Genomic DNA, 17,289 nt, shown 5'->3' with positions numbered 1-17,289 from the left:
TGCATATAGTAAGTGGTACACTCTGCGCGAAATTATTCCTTAATAACTACTCAAATATTTTGTATAAAAATGAAATGTTAGAATATCCATGAAAATCAAGTTTAATCTTTTTCACATAATTTTTAAGTTCAGGAGAATTGTATTTAACGTATGCTCATCAATTATGCAGATAAATTTCACGGGGAAAAAATATTGTTATTCTTTACATCCATATATTCATTTGGTTGAATTGGTTAATAATACATTCTTTCGTTTTGCTAAGTGATATGTAAACATTAGATATAAATATATTATACGTATGTAAGAACACCTCACTAATGCAGTCACAACAATGAAAAAGGTGTTACTGTATTAGAATAAAGAATGAATATAAGCAACATTTGTGGCAATTATTCACAGCATACAAAATTGACCATCTTCCATAAAAAAATTCTGACTAACCAGATGGCCTTCGGGGCTCAATGGCAACTTTCTGGACAATTAATACACGCCAGGACCTTAGTCTTTTCTTTCCCTTAATATAGAAAGATCATGTTGAGAATATCCAACTTGATATCCTCAAGAAGAATGTTTTTTAATTTTGATACATTGATACAAGAGCCTAAGGGTAGAGAAAAATAGCTTCATTTAGATACATATACTGTGATTCTGCTATGAGTTATGACCGCGGAGAAGATGCATCAAGGCTCGTTGATGGATCCCAGCCTGGGGGTTTGATGTCTGGCCAATCACCTCGGCAGCCCAACCTTATGTATAAACTCTTTTTCCCTTCAGAGCAGAACAAAATAACAGTAAAGAACATATGACAAGCTTGTGTAGACTTCTGGTTCATGCCACAGGATGGGTTCATTTTATATCCACAACAAACTCAAAGTTCATTTGTGGACAACTAAGAATAGAACAAAGCATGAAGCTTAGCGTACCTGGAAGGTCTTTATCTGCCAATATTAAGCGCTTAAGGGCACTAAGCACAGCCTGAGCTACTGCTTTTGAATAGTTAGGATCCCAACCTCCAAGCTTGACTACCACTTCCGCGTTAGAGTAACCACGACCACTATCTTGCATATTCCTTTTTGCCTCCTCTTTTGCAGATTCTTCATCTGAAATTGATATTAGCAAAGACAAAGACAAGCTTAAGAAATATGACAAAAACTCCCATTATAATTTGGTGGTGCACTTGGTAGGTGTGAACTGTTTCAGCACAACAAAGAAGGGTTTCTTAATGGGTTGTACTGTATGTATGGAATCCTCCAAAGGATACTGTTTGCTATACCCCCAGTCTGGTCCCCGTGTTGCAAGAGAGGTGATGTCACGTTCCTACAAAATTTCAACATGGACTTGAAAGTTGAAGCCCCATTTACTTTTGATGCTCCTTGCTTACTCCAGTTGCTCTCAGTTTAATGATCAATTATCCGCACTTGATCAGGTGTTAACCAGTGATTCTAAGTGGTGTTACTCAGTGATAATATAATGCCAATTTTGGGTTTCTTCCTACAGTTGTCTACTAAGTTTGGTTCACATAGGGGTTCACAGAAGCACTTAGAATCAGGAGAACCTTGTTTCTACCTCAGTTCCTATTTTCATGTCCATTTGTTATCTCTTTCTCTGTGTAAGTTATATAGTATCAACAGTAGAGAGATGTTTCTAGGAATTGAAAGACTCAAAAATAATCAGATAAAGAAAATATACTACTTTTCTGCAAAAACTGATATTCCCAGAAGGGGACTAGTTTTTGTGATTTTTTTTTCCCACCTTATTTGTAGTCCACATGTACATACCTATATTGGCCTGTCAACTAAGGAATTTTACCACTTCCCTTGAGTCGATTCAGAGAAGCATTCACCACAAATACCAATTTATGATGCCACATGCAAGCAGAGCAGTTTGTCAGCTGATTTATGATGTACACTTAAGTTCTTCATTCCTTGCTCAAAAAAAGAAAAAGTTGTAATAACTACGTATTCTGACACTGCTCGACTATCTAAAGAAGGGGATTGGAAACACATGGACGGAAAAAAAAGCGATATAACAATAGATAGGCTTGTAAAACATACTGTACATCCAAAAGAAGGGGAGAGAGAGCTTAGTTTCCTAACCTGTAGCTTGAGAAAGGGAAAGCCAGACTGTGAATCCAGCAAAAAGATGCCTCCATTGGTTCACTCTTCCAGCAGCGCCTTTCTTCCCTCCCAAGGTTGCAATAACAGCACGGGCTTGGCTAAACAAGAATCAAATATAAATACATTTTTACTTCCAGTTCCAAGTGAAATGAGTAAGATATGCAAGACAAAGTAAATACCTACTCAGACTCTCTAGTATAGCACTTTCTGCTTCTGCTACAGCATCAGACCCCTCCTCATTAACCCCTGGAATTGGTTAGAGAAAAATTGAATAAAGAAAAGAAAAAGGAAGTGAAGCCAAACAAAGAGCTACTATGCCTTTAGATGTTTTGGAGAAAGTAAATAAATTGTTCCAGTGAGCATCATTGACACATGTTCAAATTCCAATATTTATCATTGTGCAGTTGTGAGAATTCAGATCTTCCATGTAAACAATTCTTTTTCTATTGCTCTTCCTTGTAAAACTTATTGTTTAACAATAATTATCTTCTCTGTGAAAAGAAAAATGGATGTAACTCACACGTTTCCATTGATTGCTTGGCATATGTTTCTAGCAGCTCCTTTGTACAAAGTGGAGTGTACCTAACCACCATAAGAGTTGAACGAAAATTTAGAAGATCTTGACTAAAGAAGCAAGCAAGAATCCCAAGGGTGCAGGGGTTGCAGTAACTTAATGCAAATGGACGATCATGAATGTGGAAGAAGGAAAATTATAACTAATCCATATCTTTTGTCAAGTCAAAAAAACAGATTTTTAAGGAAAACCACCATTCAGGCTATTTATCATGATCCATTCATCTCTTTTCACCTAGGTTCGGTGAAAGAGGACTAATATATGGCATATACGAAATACTGTAGCTCCGTCACTTTATGCAGCATTATCATTTACTCATGAAAGTGAGGAACATACCCTAGTCCAACAGCCAGTTCTCGAGCAATCCTCTGGTTGATTTCAGTAGATTCCCCAACTAAGTATATTGATGTTCCTCTAAGGAGTTGTGTAATTCCAGCACTTAGGGACTCCCAAGACTCCACAATGTCAGGCCATTTCAACTCGGAGTTTTGCTTCTTCAAGCTAATTACTAATTGATCTTCATCTATGTACCTACACGATTTGTTTCATAAAACGTTGCAAAAGGATAAAACAGATTCACTAAAATTATGTTTTCATTTACCATATTGTCTCTGCAGGTTTTATTTTCTCATACAGAGTACTGGTTTCCATGAGAGTCCGAACAATTCCAGATTGCTGTACTCTAATTGCTAATGAGCTCTCATTTGCATCTACATATATATCCTTAGGAGTTACATCTCCCTGCCCAAGTTCTAATCTTAGCTCCACCTCAGAGGAGCCATCTGAAAACTGCATAAGTTCCACAAATTGGTCGGAAAAGAGAAGCAAACTCATTCTGAATAATAGCAAAGTTTACAGGTAGTTGATACTATCTTAAAAGTTTACTACCAAATACAATAAGAACAACACGCACAGTGAAATTCCACATGTGCGGTCTCGGTTAAGGTAGAGTGTATGCAGACATCACCCCTACCTCGTGGAGGTAAATTTCACAAACAAATACCAAGAACAAAATATTTTGTTGGATACAGGTTACTATGTAGACTTGCACCTTGTTTGGATGGTTGTTACCCGTTGTATTGCATTGTATTGTTATTTAAAGTACAATATCTATTTTGATTGTTACTTATATTCCATTGTATTGTATCGTTTAAATCCATATCGTTAGTTAACAACGAAATGACCCATTTTGTATCTTAGTATTTTCTTCTCATTTTGTCTCTTACTTATTATTTACTAATAATTCTGTTTTTATCATGTACCCTACCTTTTCATAGTGACTCTGCCCGTATCCTACAACTTCTTGTAGGTTTACCAATCAAAAAATTATGAATGTGTGACATTATGTAACGACGGAGAACGATACAATCAATACAATTGTATTCATTAAACAACACAATATGATACAATACAGTACATTATGAAACAATACATAATATGTATTAATGCAATTTCCACATATAATATGCATCATTTGGGTAGCTCGAATTTGCAAATAAACGTTAACAATAATTAGACTTAAAGATGTGTTTGTACTACTTAAAACATTTAATCAAAATATACGAAAGTTAATTACTAAACAAATCTGTTATTTGATTGAACGTAATGATAAGTTGCATATGTCAGTGGCAAAAAAGTAGAATACAGTTTTCCCCAAAAGAAGATGAATTTTGCGTAGCAGCCAAGTGAGTCTATGATTAAAGTATTCATGTACTTAAATGAAAAATAAAAAATTACCTCGTAATGCGTGTTATTTGTGGAAGCAGTAGGAAGATTGCTGCAATGAAGACATGGATTGATTTTTCTGAAATTACTGTAATCGAAACGGGGAATTGCAGAATAAAAGGTCGCAATAGATGGGAATGTGAGTTTTGAGTAAGGAGAAAGAGCTTTTGGAATTGAGAGTGAAGCTTTAATGGGGTTTTGGTAGAGAAAACTGAGAGCCACTGAAGAAGAAGAAGAGGAAGAAGAAGAAGCCATGTTTGCTTCTCTGTTTCTTCTGAGAAAAAATGGAGCAGATAAGAAATATAGGCTTTTAAAGAATTTGCATATAGCTCCCCTTAGTTTGATAAAATTACAAATAGCTCCCGTTAATTTGAACTACTTTCAAAATTTTAAATTCTTGCACGATGTATTTTTTGAGCTATATCGTGAACAAAATTATCACAATTTCCATGTACTTTACATGTAATATTATTCTCCATCTCTAAAAGAATAACATTATTTTTATTATTATAATTTTATTTTTAAGAATTTGAAATATTTATTTTAGAAATAATTGTATATAATAGTAAATTAATAACCTAAAATAAATGAAATAACTACTGTTTGATTTAATTATGTCTCATAGCAAACGTTTGTCAAAGTTTGCCAGTCACCTCTCTCCCAAAACTCTTGCTGGCCATTCTACTATTCTCGCTCGCCACTCTCCCTCTACCCGCCTCTCTCGCTTTATACAACAGAAGTCTATAAATTGTGTTTCTGTTTTGTATAAAGCGAGAAAAAATTGTATATACACATGCAAAAACATATATTTTTGTGCAATGCACTTAATTATACAATTTACAAATATTTTACTTCGATTCAATTGTATACAAATGTAAATTTTATACAAATACTGCAGCGAAAAGGCCAGCGAATACAATTGTGAATTATACAATTGCAGTGAAATACAATTTTCTCTTGCTTTATATAACAAAAGTGTATAAATTGTGTTTCTGTTTTTGTATAAAGCGAGAGAAAAACATATATCTTCTTCCTATACACTTATAATTATACAATATACAAACATTTTACTTCGATTCAATTGTATGCGAAACAAATTTTATATAAATACTGCAGCGAAATAGGTCAGTAAATTATACAATTGTGCATTATACAATTGCAGTGAAATAAGCCAGCAAATCATACAATTGTATATGTATAGTGAGACCAGCGAATTATATAATTTGGGCCAGCGAATTATACAATTGTGCGAATTATACATTTATATGTTTGCTATAGAGTGCAATTATGCAAACTTTGTTATAACATATAAATATAATATTTTTGTTTGTTATATGTGAAAATTGCCCTTCATTTTATGTGCAGCGATAAAATGAAGTAATTATGTAAACAGTATTAATAATTTTTTAAAAGTTTATCTTAAAGTATATTACGTCATATAAATTAAAATGAACGGAAAACAAAATATTTGATTGTACTACTGTGTATTGTAGGCCCAAATATCCTAGTAGTGTCATTTCTTGTTTTTTTTTTTGCCATGAGCATGGAATTTTGAGAAAAATAAGAGAAAACTATGGGCGAGAAAAGAAACAGAATATTTTTAGAGGTAAATAAAGACAAACTATGACCAATGAGCTATAGATACCACATAGTAGAAGATTTTGATTTTACCCTTTACAAAATTGAACTGTTAATTGTATTGAGTTGCTCATAACTAAAAGTTAATTAATTAATGGGGTCTTATCAAAATAAAAAGGAGGATAATCCAATGAGTTTTTATCATAAGATATATTGAGGATTTTCTATAAGGTTCACTTGATAAAAGTCTCAAGAAAAATTCAATATGTTTCCAACTTTTTGGCTAATTTGGTCAGTCTTATAATAGGAGGATCCTACACCTATGTCAAATATACATTGTTTGGATAATGAGAGTGTGACCATTATTACTTCATTAGTCATGTTTTGTGATCAGGATTGTGGTAGAGTGACAGTTATATATTGTTTGGATAATAAGAGTGTGACAGTTACTATTTCATTAATCATATTTGGTGATCAAAGTTATGGTGGAGTGATGTTTGTCATAGGTTATCAATTGCATGAAATTTTGAACCTCAATAATTATAGTAAGCCTCGTCCAACCCCTAACTGCCTCAACCTTGGATGAATTCACCCAATATCCACTTTGGAAACCACGTATTCCAAAAATGCCTCAAAATCAAGCACATATTCACACTTGGAGAATTCCGCTTACAACTTTTCTTTCCTCAACCTCAAAAGCACAATTCTCAAGTTATGAAATCAATTGAAAATACATAATTGAATCAAACCACACACAATAGGATTGAGTTTAAGTAATTGAATCATAATAAATGAAATCCATAAAGACAAGAGTATGTCTTTTTATTTTTGTAGGGTCTATTTTTATATTATTATTTGTTTGGAGAATTTTCCTTTGTAGTCGAAACAAATCTTCCTATTATGAGGCATGTGTGTACCGTGAAATTTTGTAACTAAATATAGAAAATCAGATAATTTACATAATTTGGATATATCATTTGCTTCTTAAAACTTGTGTATCGAGTGAAAGTAGATATCTCAGGAAGATTTATAAATATCTATATTTTAGCCATATAATTGAAAGTAAATCATTATTGTTTATTGTTATAAATTTATACTTAATTGTGAAAATTGATATTCTGAGATAATGAGTAAGTTTTAATTTATTTTTACAAAAACTTAATATAGTTCATTATTTTTAAATTTGAACTTTAAATTATATGAAATTTCGTATTTCAGTAACTAAAGTAGGCCTAGTCCAACCTCTAACTGCCTCTATTCAGACGAATTCACTTTGATATTCTCCTTAGACACCACGTGTCTCAAAAATACCTCAAAATTAAATTCAAAATATCAAACTTCAAAAACTTTGCATACAAACTTCTCAAAATAGTTCACCGTTTTTAAATTTGAACTCAAAATAGTTCATCGTGATTCATTAATTAGTAAAATTAAATTCAAAAATTTAAACTTCGAAAATTTTGTATACAAACTTCTCAAAATAGTTCACCCTTTTTGAATATGGACTCGAAATAATTCATCATAAATTGGTGATTAGTAAGTTTCATTATTGGTACAATATGGGAATTTATGCAAAATCATTTCATGTGTGTATATAGGTCTAGAAATTCTGTGGTTGTCCGGCCACCAACCCTTATAAAATGAAAAATACCGTCAACATTGATTATGGCGTTGTGATTGCTTTATTTTTAATTAAAAATTTTGAATTTAAAATTTAAGTATGAAAATTTTTTTATTAGAATATTTATATTATTTTTAATTAAAAATTTTAAATTTAAATTTTAAATATATAAAAATTCTTATTAAATATTGTATCTAAATATATTTTACTAAATCGAAGTTTCAACGTGAATTCCAAATGATGAATAAGAATCCAAAAAAGAATAGTAAAATATGCGCCCCCTTTACATACTTTCTCCATCATGATTTACTTATCAAATACTTTTTTTTAATTTCTACTTTTTCTTGTCACATTTAACAAATTGTGGAATAATGGTTTTTTAATTATACTTTTAATTTATTAACATTGAGTTGATGCCTTTAAAAAATATAATGAGTAAATATATTTGAGATTCTATTAATTAATAAAAATAAAATAATAAATTCATTATATCAATCGTTATTTTCTTAATAAATGTGTCAAGTCAAATTATGACAAGTAAATGAATAGACTATTACTCCATCACATTTTCACGTCTCATAAAAATTATAAGTCCGCATTATTTTTTTTCTTATTATATTAGTAGTTGATTTGTTCATTTTTAAGTCCACTTTAATTTTACATATCTTTTGAAAAAAATATGATAACATGATTATTTTGCTATATTATTCATATAAATTGATGTTTAGTATTAAATTTTAAAAAATAAATAATTAATTTTAAGAAGTATATATGAAATAAATTTATCTTTTCTTAAAATTCAAAACTCATAAAATATAAATTTTGAATTTTATTCACCCGGTGAAATGAAATAACCCCACTCTACCAACCTCTCCCCCACACTAGCCCCCTCAAGTGTCATTTTCTAAGATATACAACCTCTCACACACCAAAAAAAATCAACCACTCAACAAAAAAAACAAAAAAAACAACCACTCACTTCATTTATACTTTGTCCTTTCTTCTACCTCCTTTCTCTTATTTCTCAATCTCAAATCCCTACAAATGACCTCAAATCCCAAAGGAAAAATCCACAATTTTCTCTCCCTCCTCCTATATCTTTAATTTTCTCAAAAATAATCCATCTTCTAGTGTATATACATATCATATAGCTAAAAAAAAAAAAACAACTAGCCAAAATAAAGAAAACCTAGAGAGCAACAAAGAGGAGAAGAAGAAAAAGGGGTGGAGAGAAAAAAAAAATTGAATCTAGGTATGTACTAAAATTTTTTTTTTTCAGACTCTCGAAATTTGAACAGTGCCACGTAGAAAGAAGTAACAAGGATATATGGAACTATTCCCAGCACAACCAGACTTATCCCTAAAAATTAGCCCACCAAACATCAAACCTTCATCATCAACATGGAAGAGGAAAATTACAAGTGAAGATGATATTCATATGGATTTAGGGTTTTGTAAAAGAGCTCATGTGGTGGAATCAACAAATCCTATTAACACTTCTTCTTCTTCTTGTTTTGACCTTTCTTTATCCAATAATCCAACTAAACCTAACCCTAATTCTTCCCATCATTTACATAATCTCCAAAATTACAACATCTCACAACAAAATCAAACTATAATAAGAGGCATTCCGGTGTATCATCAAAAGCCCTTTAATACTACTACTACTACTACATTTCCTATAACTTGTTCACCTTGTTCTATTATCAACAATAATAATATTAAGAACACAATTAGTTCTTGTGCCTCTACTAGACCTAATTTTCAACAAGGAGGGTTTTTTAGATCAAGATTTTTATCAAGATATTCGACTAAACGGAGCACTAGGGCTCCAAGGATGCGTTGGACAAGTACTCTCCATGCTCATTTTGTTCATGCTGTTGAACTCTTGGGTGGCCATGAAAGTAAGCTTCTTCATATCCCTTGTGCACTTTGAATTTCATGATGGTTTCACTACAAGAAAACTGTAAATTACAACGGGGATTAGTATGAAAATTCGCATGAAACTTATTTTCCTGAAAATTTTCATATTAATTTCCAGGAAAATAGCCATATAATTCGCAGTTTTCTTGTAGTGTTCGATCTCCTTTTCTTCAATTTAACGAATCAGAGCGACAAAGAACTGACATAAAGTTCACATGATGAGAGCTCATTTTTTAGTAGCTGACTAGTTGTTGGTGTTCCAATAATTGTTGTTTCTGTTTCAAAGTACCTTGAGTAGTTCTTATATATGTCATACTCTATGGTTATGATTTAAGACTAGTTTAGATATTCACGATCAAGAAGTACTCGATTTTCTATCGAATAGACTATGATAGGAAAAGGAAAGCTATATTTTCTTTTTACTTAATTTAAACTCATTGTTAACCAAGTAAAATAATGGTGAATATATGATGTTTTTTGTTTTTTTGGGGGGTCTTTAGGAGCAACACCAAAATCAGTTCTTGAGCTTATGGATGTCAAAGATCTCACCTTAGCACATGTTAAATCCCATTTACAGGTAATTTTTCTAAACATCTTACTAATTATTTTTCCTTAGTATGCCACTACATCAAATTAAAATGATTTTTTAGCGGTAACTAGTCAACAGTAATAGTTTAATTGTAGTCAAGTATATTTTTAGAGGCATTTGACATTTTTTTGTAAATGTCTCTAAAATTTATAATAATATTAAATCTAATGACAAAATTGACTATTACTGATAAATTTTTTTATACTTATTGACAATATGCATATTTATGCTGCTAAAAATTGTTTTCGCCATATTAATTTTCTTTTATATGAAGTTGTTTTAATGTGTTTAATTAAGTGATTTTTGAAGAAAAAAAAAGGTTTTGATTCTACATTTCAAATTCCAATGCTATCTTTTTCCTTTGCAATGCCAGGCTTTCTTTATGCAGCTTTTTTTTTTCTTTTTATATACTTTGGGAGAACCAAACATCCATTCATGTGTAGTGTGAAAGGAATAGTACTTGTAAAAGTTAAAAAGGGTGAGTTCAATTAGAGGAGAGAGGAGAAAAAGTCTCCTTCATATAATGATTCATCAATAATTACATCAGGTGGACAAGGAAAATAAGTTAACACTATTTTCTTATAAATCCATTCGAAAACCTCAATTTACAACATGATATAGCCAGAAGCAGATTAATTCTCAAGGTGAAGTGTATGTGTATTTATTAACTTTCAGAAAATTTTTTATATATATATATATATATATCTTGATGACATAGTCGGAAGTGGACCATCCCTCTAGGAGGGGTGTACGTTCATCCGTTAACTTTAGAAAAATTATGCATATATATTTATATATATCTTGAAAAACTGACAGAAATTAAGATTTAATTACCAATGCACCCATGAAAAATATAGGAGTGTCATTGTGTTGCTAGTACAAGCTAGAGGATCTACCTAAGAGACCTGGCCCTTGAGTTTAATCCAGCTAGAGTGTTTATTTCACTGTTTTTATTTAAAGTTTATCTAAGAGCTCATATTTGAGCTAAGGTAACATTTGTGCATCCAAAATCGTCAAATCATGTTTTCACATCTGGACATAACAAAGTAATTTCAAACTCTTATATAAGCATGAGATTCTATTATTAAAAACCGAAAAAATGGTTTAAAATACCTCTAAATTTTGCTAGAATATACGGATAGATTTCACTCATATTGCAAAATCGAATTTGTAATTGAATCTACTAGTAAGTTACTATATTTTTTTAGTTTTTTATATTTTTGGAGAAAGGAAGTACTGCTGTACTAGTACATGACACAGTGATCATATCTCAATGATATCTCCATATCTTTATAAAAAATTGTTAGCAACACAGAAAACAGTTTCAACTTTCAAGAACTTCATGTAATTGGTCATTTGTAATAGTATTAAGTACTAGTACATGTTATTTATGCACACTCCCAAAAAAAGAATATCTTATTTTTTTTACAATTTTTATATTCATGTGTGACATGTTTAAAATTGTAAAATTAATAGATATTTTAATATATTTGACATATCTTTAATTTAAAATCATATAATTCAAACGTCTTTTTTATCTTTTTAAACTATATACGTACCACATAAAAAAAACAAATAAATTATTGTCACAAATAATGCTATTAACGAAATTTTCTCATATATCTTGCAGATGTATCGGACTGTAAAGACAACTGATAGATCAGCTTCTTCAGGTTAATTATTCACCTCTTAGCATATGATTAAATTATTATTGTAGCTATTTAATTCTCTAAAAAAAAATTGAGTCCTTATTAACTTTTTGTTATGTCAAGAACCAAATTTTAATTTTAATTTTTTTCATTGAATATATTTTAGGCCAATCTGAAGTATTCGACAATTTGTCATCTGGAGATACATCAGAGGAATTGATGGTTGATGAATATTTTGATCCAAAGTCTAAATTGATATAATAGATGAATTTAGTTGACACTCAGAGACTCTAAATCCTGCATCTGCCTCTGATCGAAAATGAAGAATGTTCAAGAAAGTTTGTTCAACAAGATGAAAGGAATATTCATGGTGAACTTTTATATGCTATTATAAATCTTCATGGTGAAATTTCATATGCTATTATAAAAAATTATTCCCAAAAAAATGAATTTGTATTTCTTTTATAGCCAAAAGGGTCTTAGGGTGAATGCTAAACCCTAGTAAATAATGATGGACCTATATTTGTGGAAATTAGTTTTTGTGCCAAAAGCAAAGAGGGCACTAGTTGTTCGACAGTGTAAAGAATTTTTATAATATTGTGATTGAAATGTTATTTAAAATTATCGTATCAGAATTGTCATAAATAATTTTGATTTATTATTACAGTTAACTTGATAGTGTAAAATATTATACAACATGTAAAATGAATTATTTTGATTTTTTTTTCCAATGTTGTTTTAGTAGTTGATGTGGCTTCTTCATATAGGTTGGGTGCAACTTTTATTTCTATCAACCCAAAAAGAATATGATTAGTGAAATGAGAGCAAAGTAAGAAAAAGTTGGGAAAAGAAAGGTTTAAAATTAACTAAAAGTAAATAAAAAAGATATGTCATCTTTTTCTCAAAATTTACTTTTCTTTTCATCTTGTGTGCATGCATGCATGATAGAAAAAAGTTATTCTCTTCAATGGCAATGACCTTTATTGATATACATTAACAAATTAACTGAATATCTATAAATATTTGATTGCAAGTTAAATTACTATTATAAAATTAATTTAAAATCGTCATAAAAATTCATAAATTTCAAATTTTTAATTAAATTTTTTTATTGAGAGGAATCTCAGCTTTTGTAAAAGATAAAAGTAGTTCATGTTATCATTGCTTAATCAACAAATATGTGCATCATTAACTTTATACTCTCTCTGTCCTCTAATTATTTATCCATTTTTTTCTTTTTAGTTATTCCTAATTACTTGTTCATTTTGATAAATTTAGACGAGACAAATATCTTTTACCCATTGTACCCTCAGCTAATTACATTGAAAAAGTAGAATTTTTTAAAAATTTTAAATTTTTAGTTCATTCAGTTCATAATTTATAGGGGTAAAATGGTAAATTTTATATGTCAATAATTACTCCCTCCGTCGAGAAATGTTTGTCATGTTACGCTTATCGAAAGTTAATTTGACTAATTTTCAAAGGTAAATTAGATACATTAATTCGATATTTCAAACAAAAAAAATTAGAGATTCCAAAACTATATGAAAAGTACTATCAATTACAATTTTTTCATATTAATATGATGAAAAAATGCATCTTAAAATGTTAGTCAAATTTTTTATAATTTGACTCTAAAAATAAAAACTAAGACAAATAATACCGGACGAAGAAAATATTTTCTTAATAGTAATATTAATTTAAAAGTGAACAAGTAAATAGAAACTTACTTTGATTAATTGCTTAAATAAATACTAATTTAAGTCGTTAATGCATAAAACATAAAGATAAAGTGTAAACGCAGGCTACTTTATAATGTACTACATGAAAGTGCTTGATAAAAATATTCCCTTATGTGATTATTATATATTTTATTGAGTTTATTTTTTCTGATTATTCCTTTCATGGCTCACATTTATTATGTTTTATTCCAAAAAATAAAAAATAAAAAAAAAACAAACAGCAGCAGAAGTGAAGTCATCAAGTATAACAGAGACAAAACACAAAGATGCCTAATTTGGAGTTACTAGTGATACTTTTTCCATTTCATATATTACTCTATTGATTTGACATATATTTTAAAAAAATTAAAATTAAAAATTATGTTTTTTTTAAAACTAATCTTAACAATGATGGTTATTTTTTTATAAAAAAAATCTTAATTTATTAAATTAGACTAGTAAAATGAAATCTTTATTTCTTAAGAGTATATACAGGAGTAATATTATATTATTCTTGTAAAGGAAACAATGAAATCTAATTGATTTTGTGTACTACTTTTCTTATCTTTTTGACTAGTACTAGGAGTATCTACTGTATAATAAACTGATATCTTTTCCTTGGAAATTGTATATTGAAAGGAAGAAAAATGAAGGTATAATAGGACCCCAGTTTATACATTCGAAATTCTTGTAAGCGTTCGGTTAATTTTCATTGTTTCAATTTATATGAGATCGTTTAATAGGGTATAAAGTCTAAAAAATTAGAAACTATTTTTGTTGTGTTTATCAAATTTCTCTTATTAAGTTATATATTTTAGTATTTAATTTTTCTTCATAATAATGTATTAAAGTAAAATTCAATAATATATACATATATCAATAAAATAGTGGAGACAAAGGAACTTCCACTTTCTCTTCTTAATTAAAAGTTAAAAAAGAGTACTTAGTAGTAGCATTAAGGAAAGATCACATGATAATGTTTCAACAAAATTAAGCTAAAACCTCAAGAGAACAAAGCTCCCACCTATAGGTCCCTTTATAATAAAGAACTCTCACTATTGCAATGTATATGATATTATTTGATTAAATACGTTATTTGAGATTATTTTTTTAAAAAAAAATTATGATATGAAAAGTTTATAAATATTTATATGTGAATGATCTCATTAATTATAAAATAAAATGTTTACGATTGAATTGCTATTAAATTTAGAAAGATATTTTTTTTTATAGACGTATCTACTTTTAAGTCTAAATTCTCATGTACCCAAACAATATAATATTCCAATAGTCACATGGTAATATAATGGACTATGATTGTTGAATATATAAGAAAATTAGGATGATGAGTTGCTATATTATTAAAGTTGCAATTCCATTCATATCATATATAGACAATGGCATAGCCTTCTAAAGGTGGGTGTATGTGGCACATTTTAGAGCAAATTAAAACTAATTAAGTGAAGCACCAAAAGGACTTTTAAACTTAATGTATATCTTGTTCTTTGGTATATACTAAAAGTGGAAGGCTTTAACCTTTTATCAATAATTGTTATCATCATGAGTCCATGACTCTCATCTCATCCACTAATTAAGTGGTGGAAGAAAAATGAAAGAATATGATAGTTCAGTTAATTGACTATTTAAATTTTTGTTTTATTATTAAAAATTCGATGTTCCATTTTAAAATGTTAATCTAGCCTTCTCCATTTGTACAGAAAAATTTATGTAGGAAGGAAAATAGAGGGTAAGAGTGATTTCCCCTTTCTCTTTTTTCCCTCATTTCAAGTGCAAAGTAGTCAAATAGAGGTTTTGTACTCCTCACTCACCGTAAAAAAAACAATTTAGCAGCAATAAATATAGATATTAATAAATAGTGCTAAAGTGTTACCGACATTAGTTAAGTGTCATTAGAATCAATATCACTAAGGGACATATATATAAAAAGTATTAATTGCTGCTAAAAATATATATTTAACAATAAATGGAAATTAATTATCCTTAATAATCATTTTTGATGCCGTGCTTTCGACCCAATAAAACATGTAATCATATCTATTGTTTCATTGTATTCAACTTAAATACCTTAAACAAAGAAAATAATAATGAAAAGATGGTGTTTCTTGACTTTAACCAAAAGTGTGTATCAAAGTGTCACTTCCCCAAACTTCAGGGACCTAAGTGAAAAGCACCTCTTACAAGAACCGCATAATACAAGGCGTGATTCTCGCGGGTGAACACCAAAAAAGGTTACCACTTTTACCCTAGAAAAGGTATTCCTATATATCACAAAAGAATTTATTAGTAATTTTTTAAAAAAATATGAATTTACGTCAAAAGGTCCTACATTAGAAGTAGAGTGTCTAAGTCAAAAAATTTCGAATATAAAAAAATAAACACACAAAAGCTAAGAAGATTCACATACATTTGTGATATATACATTTTCTTTTAAAACGAAAAGGGAGAATAGTTTGAAAAATACTAAAACTTTTGATCGAAATTATTGTTACGATACCAAACTTTATAAATAAACTTTTATCTCTAAACTATCTAATAGTGTATTTTAAAGATATATATGTGCCCACGTGGACACATTACTATTATAATTATGCAATGGTATTTTTTATGTCCACGTGGACACATATATATATTTAAAATACATTATTAAATAGTGCAGGAATAAAAGATTCTTTCCAAAATTTGGTATAATAACAATAATTTCGATCGAAATTCAAATATATATTTCAAACATTTTTCCTAAAAGAAAAACAAACAAAATTCAATATACAAACAAATTTTTCAATCGTAATCCTAGTAAAAAGCAACATACATACATAAATCATAATCAACGCATGACACATTATATATTGTGTCTGCAACTACTGATCTAAATGTCTGAATTGAAAACAAAAAACTGGGATTTTGATGTAACAAACCATATATACAAAAAAATTACTTTTACCTTTCTATGTTTGCTGCTTCATAGATATAAGAGAAAGGAAGGGAGGGGACCAAATTAATATAAAAATTAATTCAATGATTTTGCAATCGAGTGCTTTATGATTGACACTTTAATCAATGAACTGACACAACAATTAACCATGCATGCATTCTTATTCATTCATTTCGATAAAAAAAAAAAAACACTCATCTGACAGTATACGTATATATTGTCTTATGCACCATCAAATTTTCAGGCATGACTAAGGGTTAAATTGGCAAAGTTGTGATTTTTATTAGAGAAATTCATTAAAATTAGGGATAATGACAATTTGTTGATACTAAGCAATCGACAATGGAAGATTAAAGAAGAAGAAGAAATCTGTTATGGAGAGAATTTCTCCCTCATGCTTTTACAATGTGTTAACTAACTATTACAATGCATAACACTCACATATATATACAATTAGCTAATCAATGGAAATGAACCAATAACAGAATGACAGCTGGCTAACAAACTAAACAAACTAAACTAACAACTAGTTAACTAACTAATTGAGCTCTAACTAACTAGTTATTCAACTCTTATCAATACTCTTAGCATATTCCTCAATACCCCCCTTCAAGCTAGGAGATATGAAGATGTTCTTCATTCGGAGCTTGGAAACCAGATATTCATGTTGCAATCGACCAAGTCCTTTAGTCAGTACATCAGCAGGTTGTTCAGTAGTAGCCAAATGTTGAATGGATATATCACCTCTTTGAACCTTTTCTCTAATAAAGTGACAATCAATGTCAATATGTTTGGTCCTCTCATGGAACACAGGGTTGGATGCAATTTGGATAGCGGCA

General features: G+C 29.6%; 2 protein-coding genes across 2 annotated transcripts; one reads left to right on the top strand and one right to left on the bottom strand.

The window, feature by feature from the left end:
* Positions 1-332: 332 nt before the first annotated feature.
* Positions 333-4,700, bottom strand: LOC101258293 (probable inactive shikimate kinase like 2, chloroplastic). Its single transcript, XM_004245898.5, has 8 exons — positions 4,429-4,700; positions 3,293-3,480; positions 3,028-3,222; positions 2,638-2,699; positions 2,297-2,363; positions 2,097-2,215; positions 924-1,100; positions 333-768 (listed from the first exon to the last, which is right to left on the bottom strand). Exons 1-8 carry the CDS (start codon positions 4,669-4,671, stop codon positions 659-661), a joined length of 1,161 nt encoding a protein of 386 aa, XP_004245946.1. The 5' UTR covers positions 4,672-4,700; the 3' UTR covers positions 333-658.
* A 3,835-nt stretch (positions 4,701-8,535) lies between these two features.
* LOC101243626 (probable transcription factor KAN2) lies at positions 8,536-12,405 on the top strand. The gene is made up of 4 exons (XM_004245934.5): positions 8,536-9,519; positions 10,039-10,115; positions 11,758-11,800; positions 11,943-12,405. Exons 1-4 carry the CDS (start codon positions 8,943-8,945, stop codon positions 12,035-12,037), a joined length of 792 nt encoding a protein of 263 aa, XP_004245982.1. The 5' UTR covers positions 8,536-8,942; the 3' UTR covers positions 12,038-12,405.
* The last annotated feature ends 4,884 nt before the right edge of the window (positions 12,406-17,289 follow it).

Source organism: Solanum lycopersicum, chromosome 8 (assembly GCF_036512215.1).
Source record: "Solanum lycopersicum chromosome 8, SLM_r2.1".
NCBI lineage: Eukaryota > Viridiplantae > Streptophyta > Magnoliopsida > Solanales > Solanaceae > Solanum > Solanum lycopersicum.
Note: the sequence above shows the minus strand (reverse complement) of the source record. Positions and strands in the feature narration are given on the sequence as shown.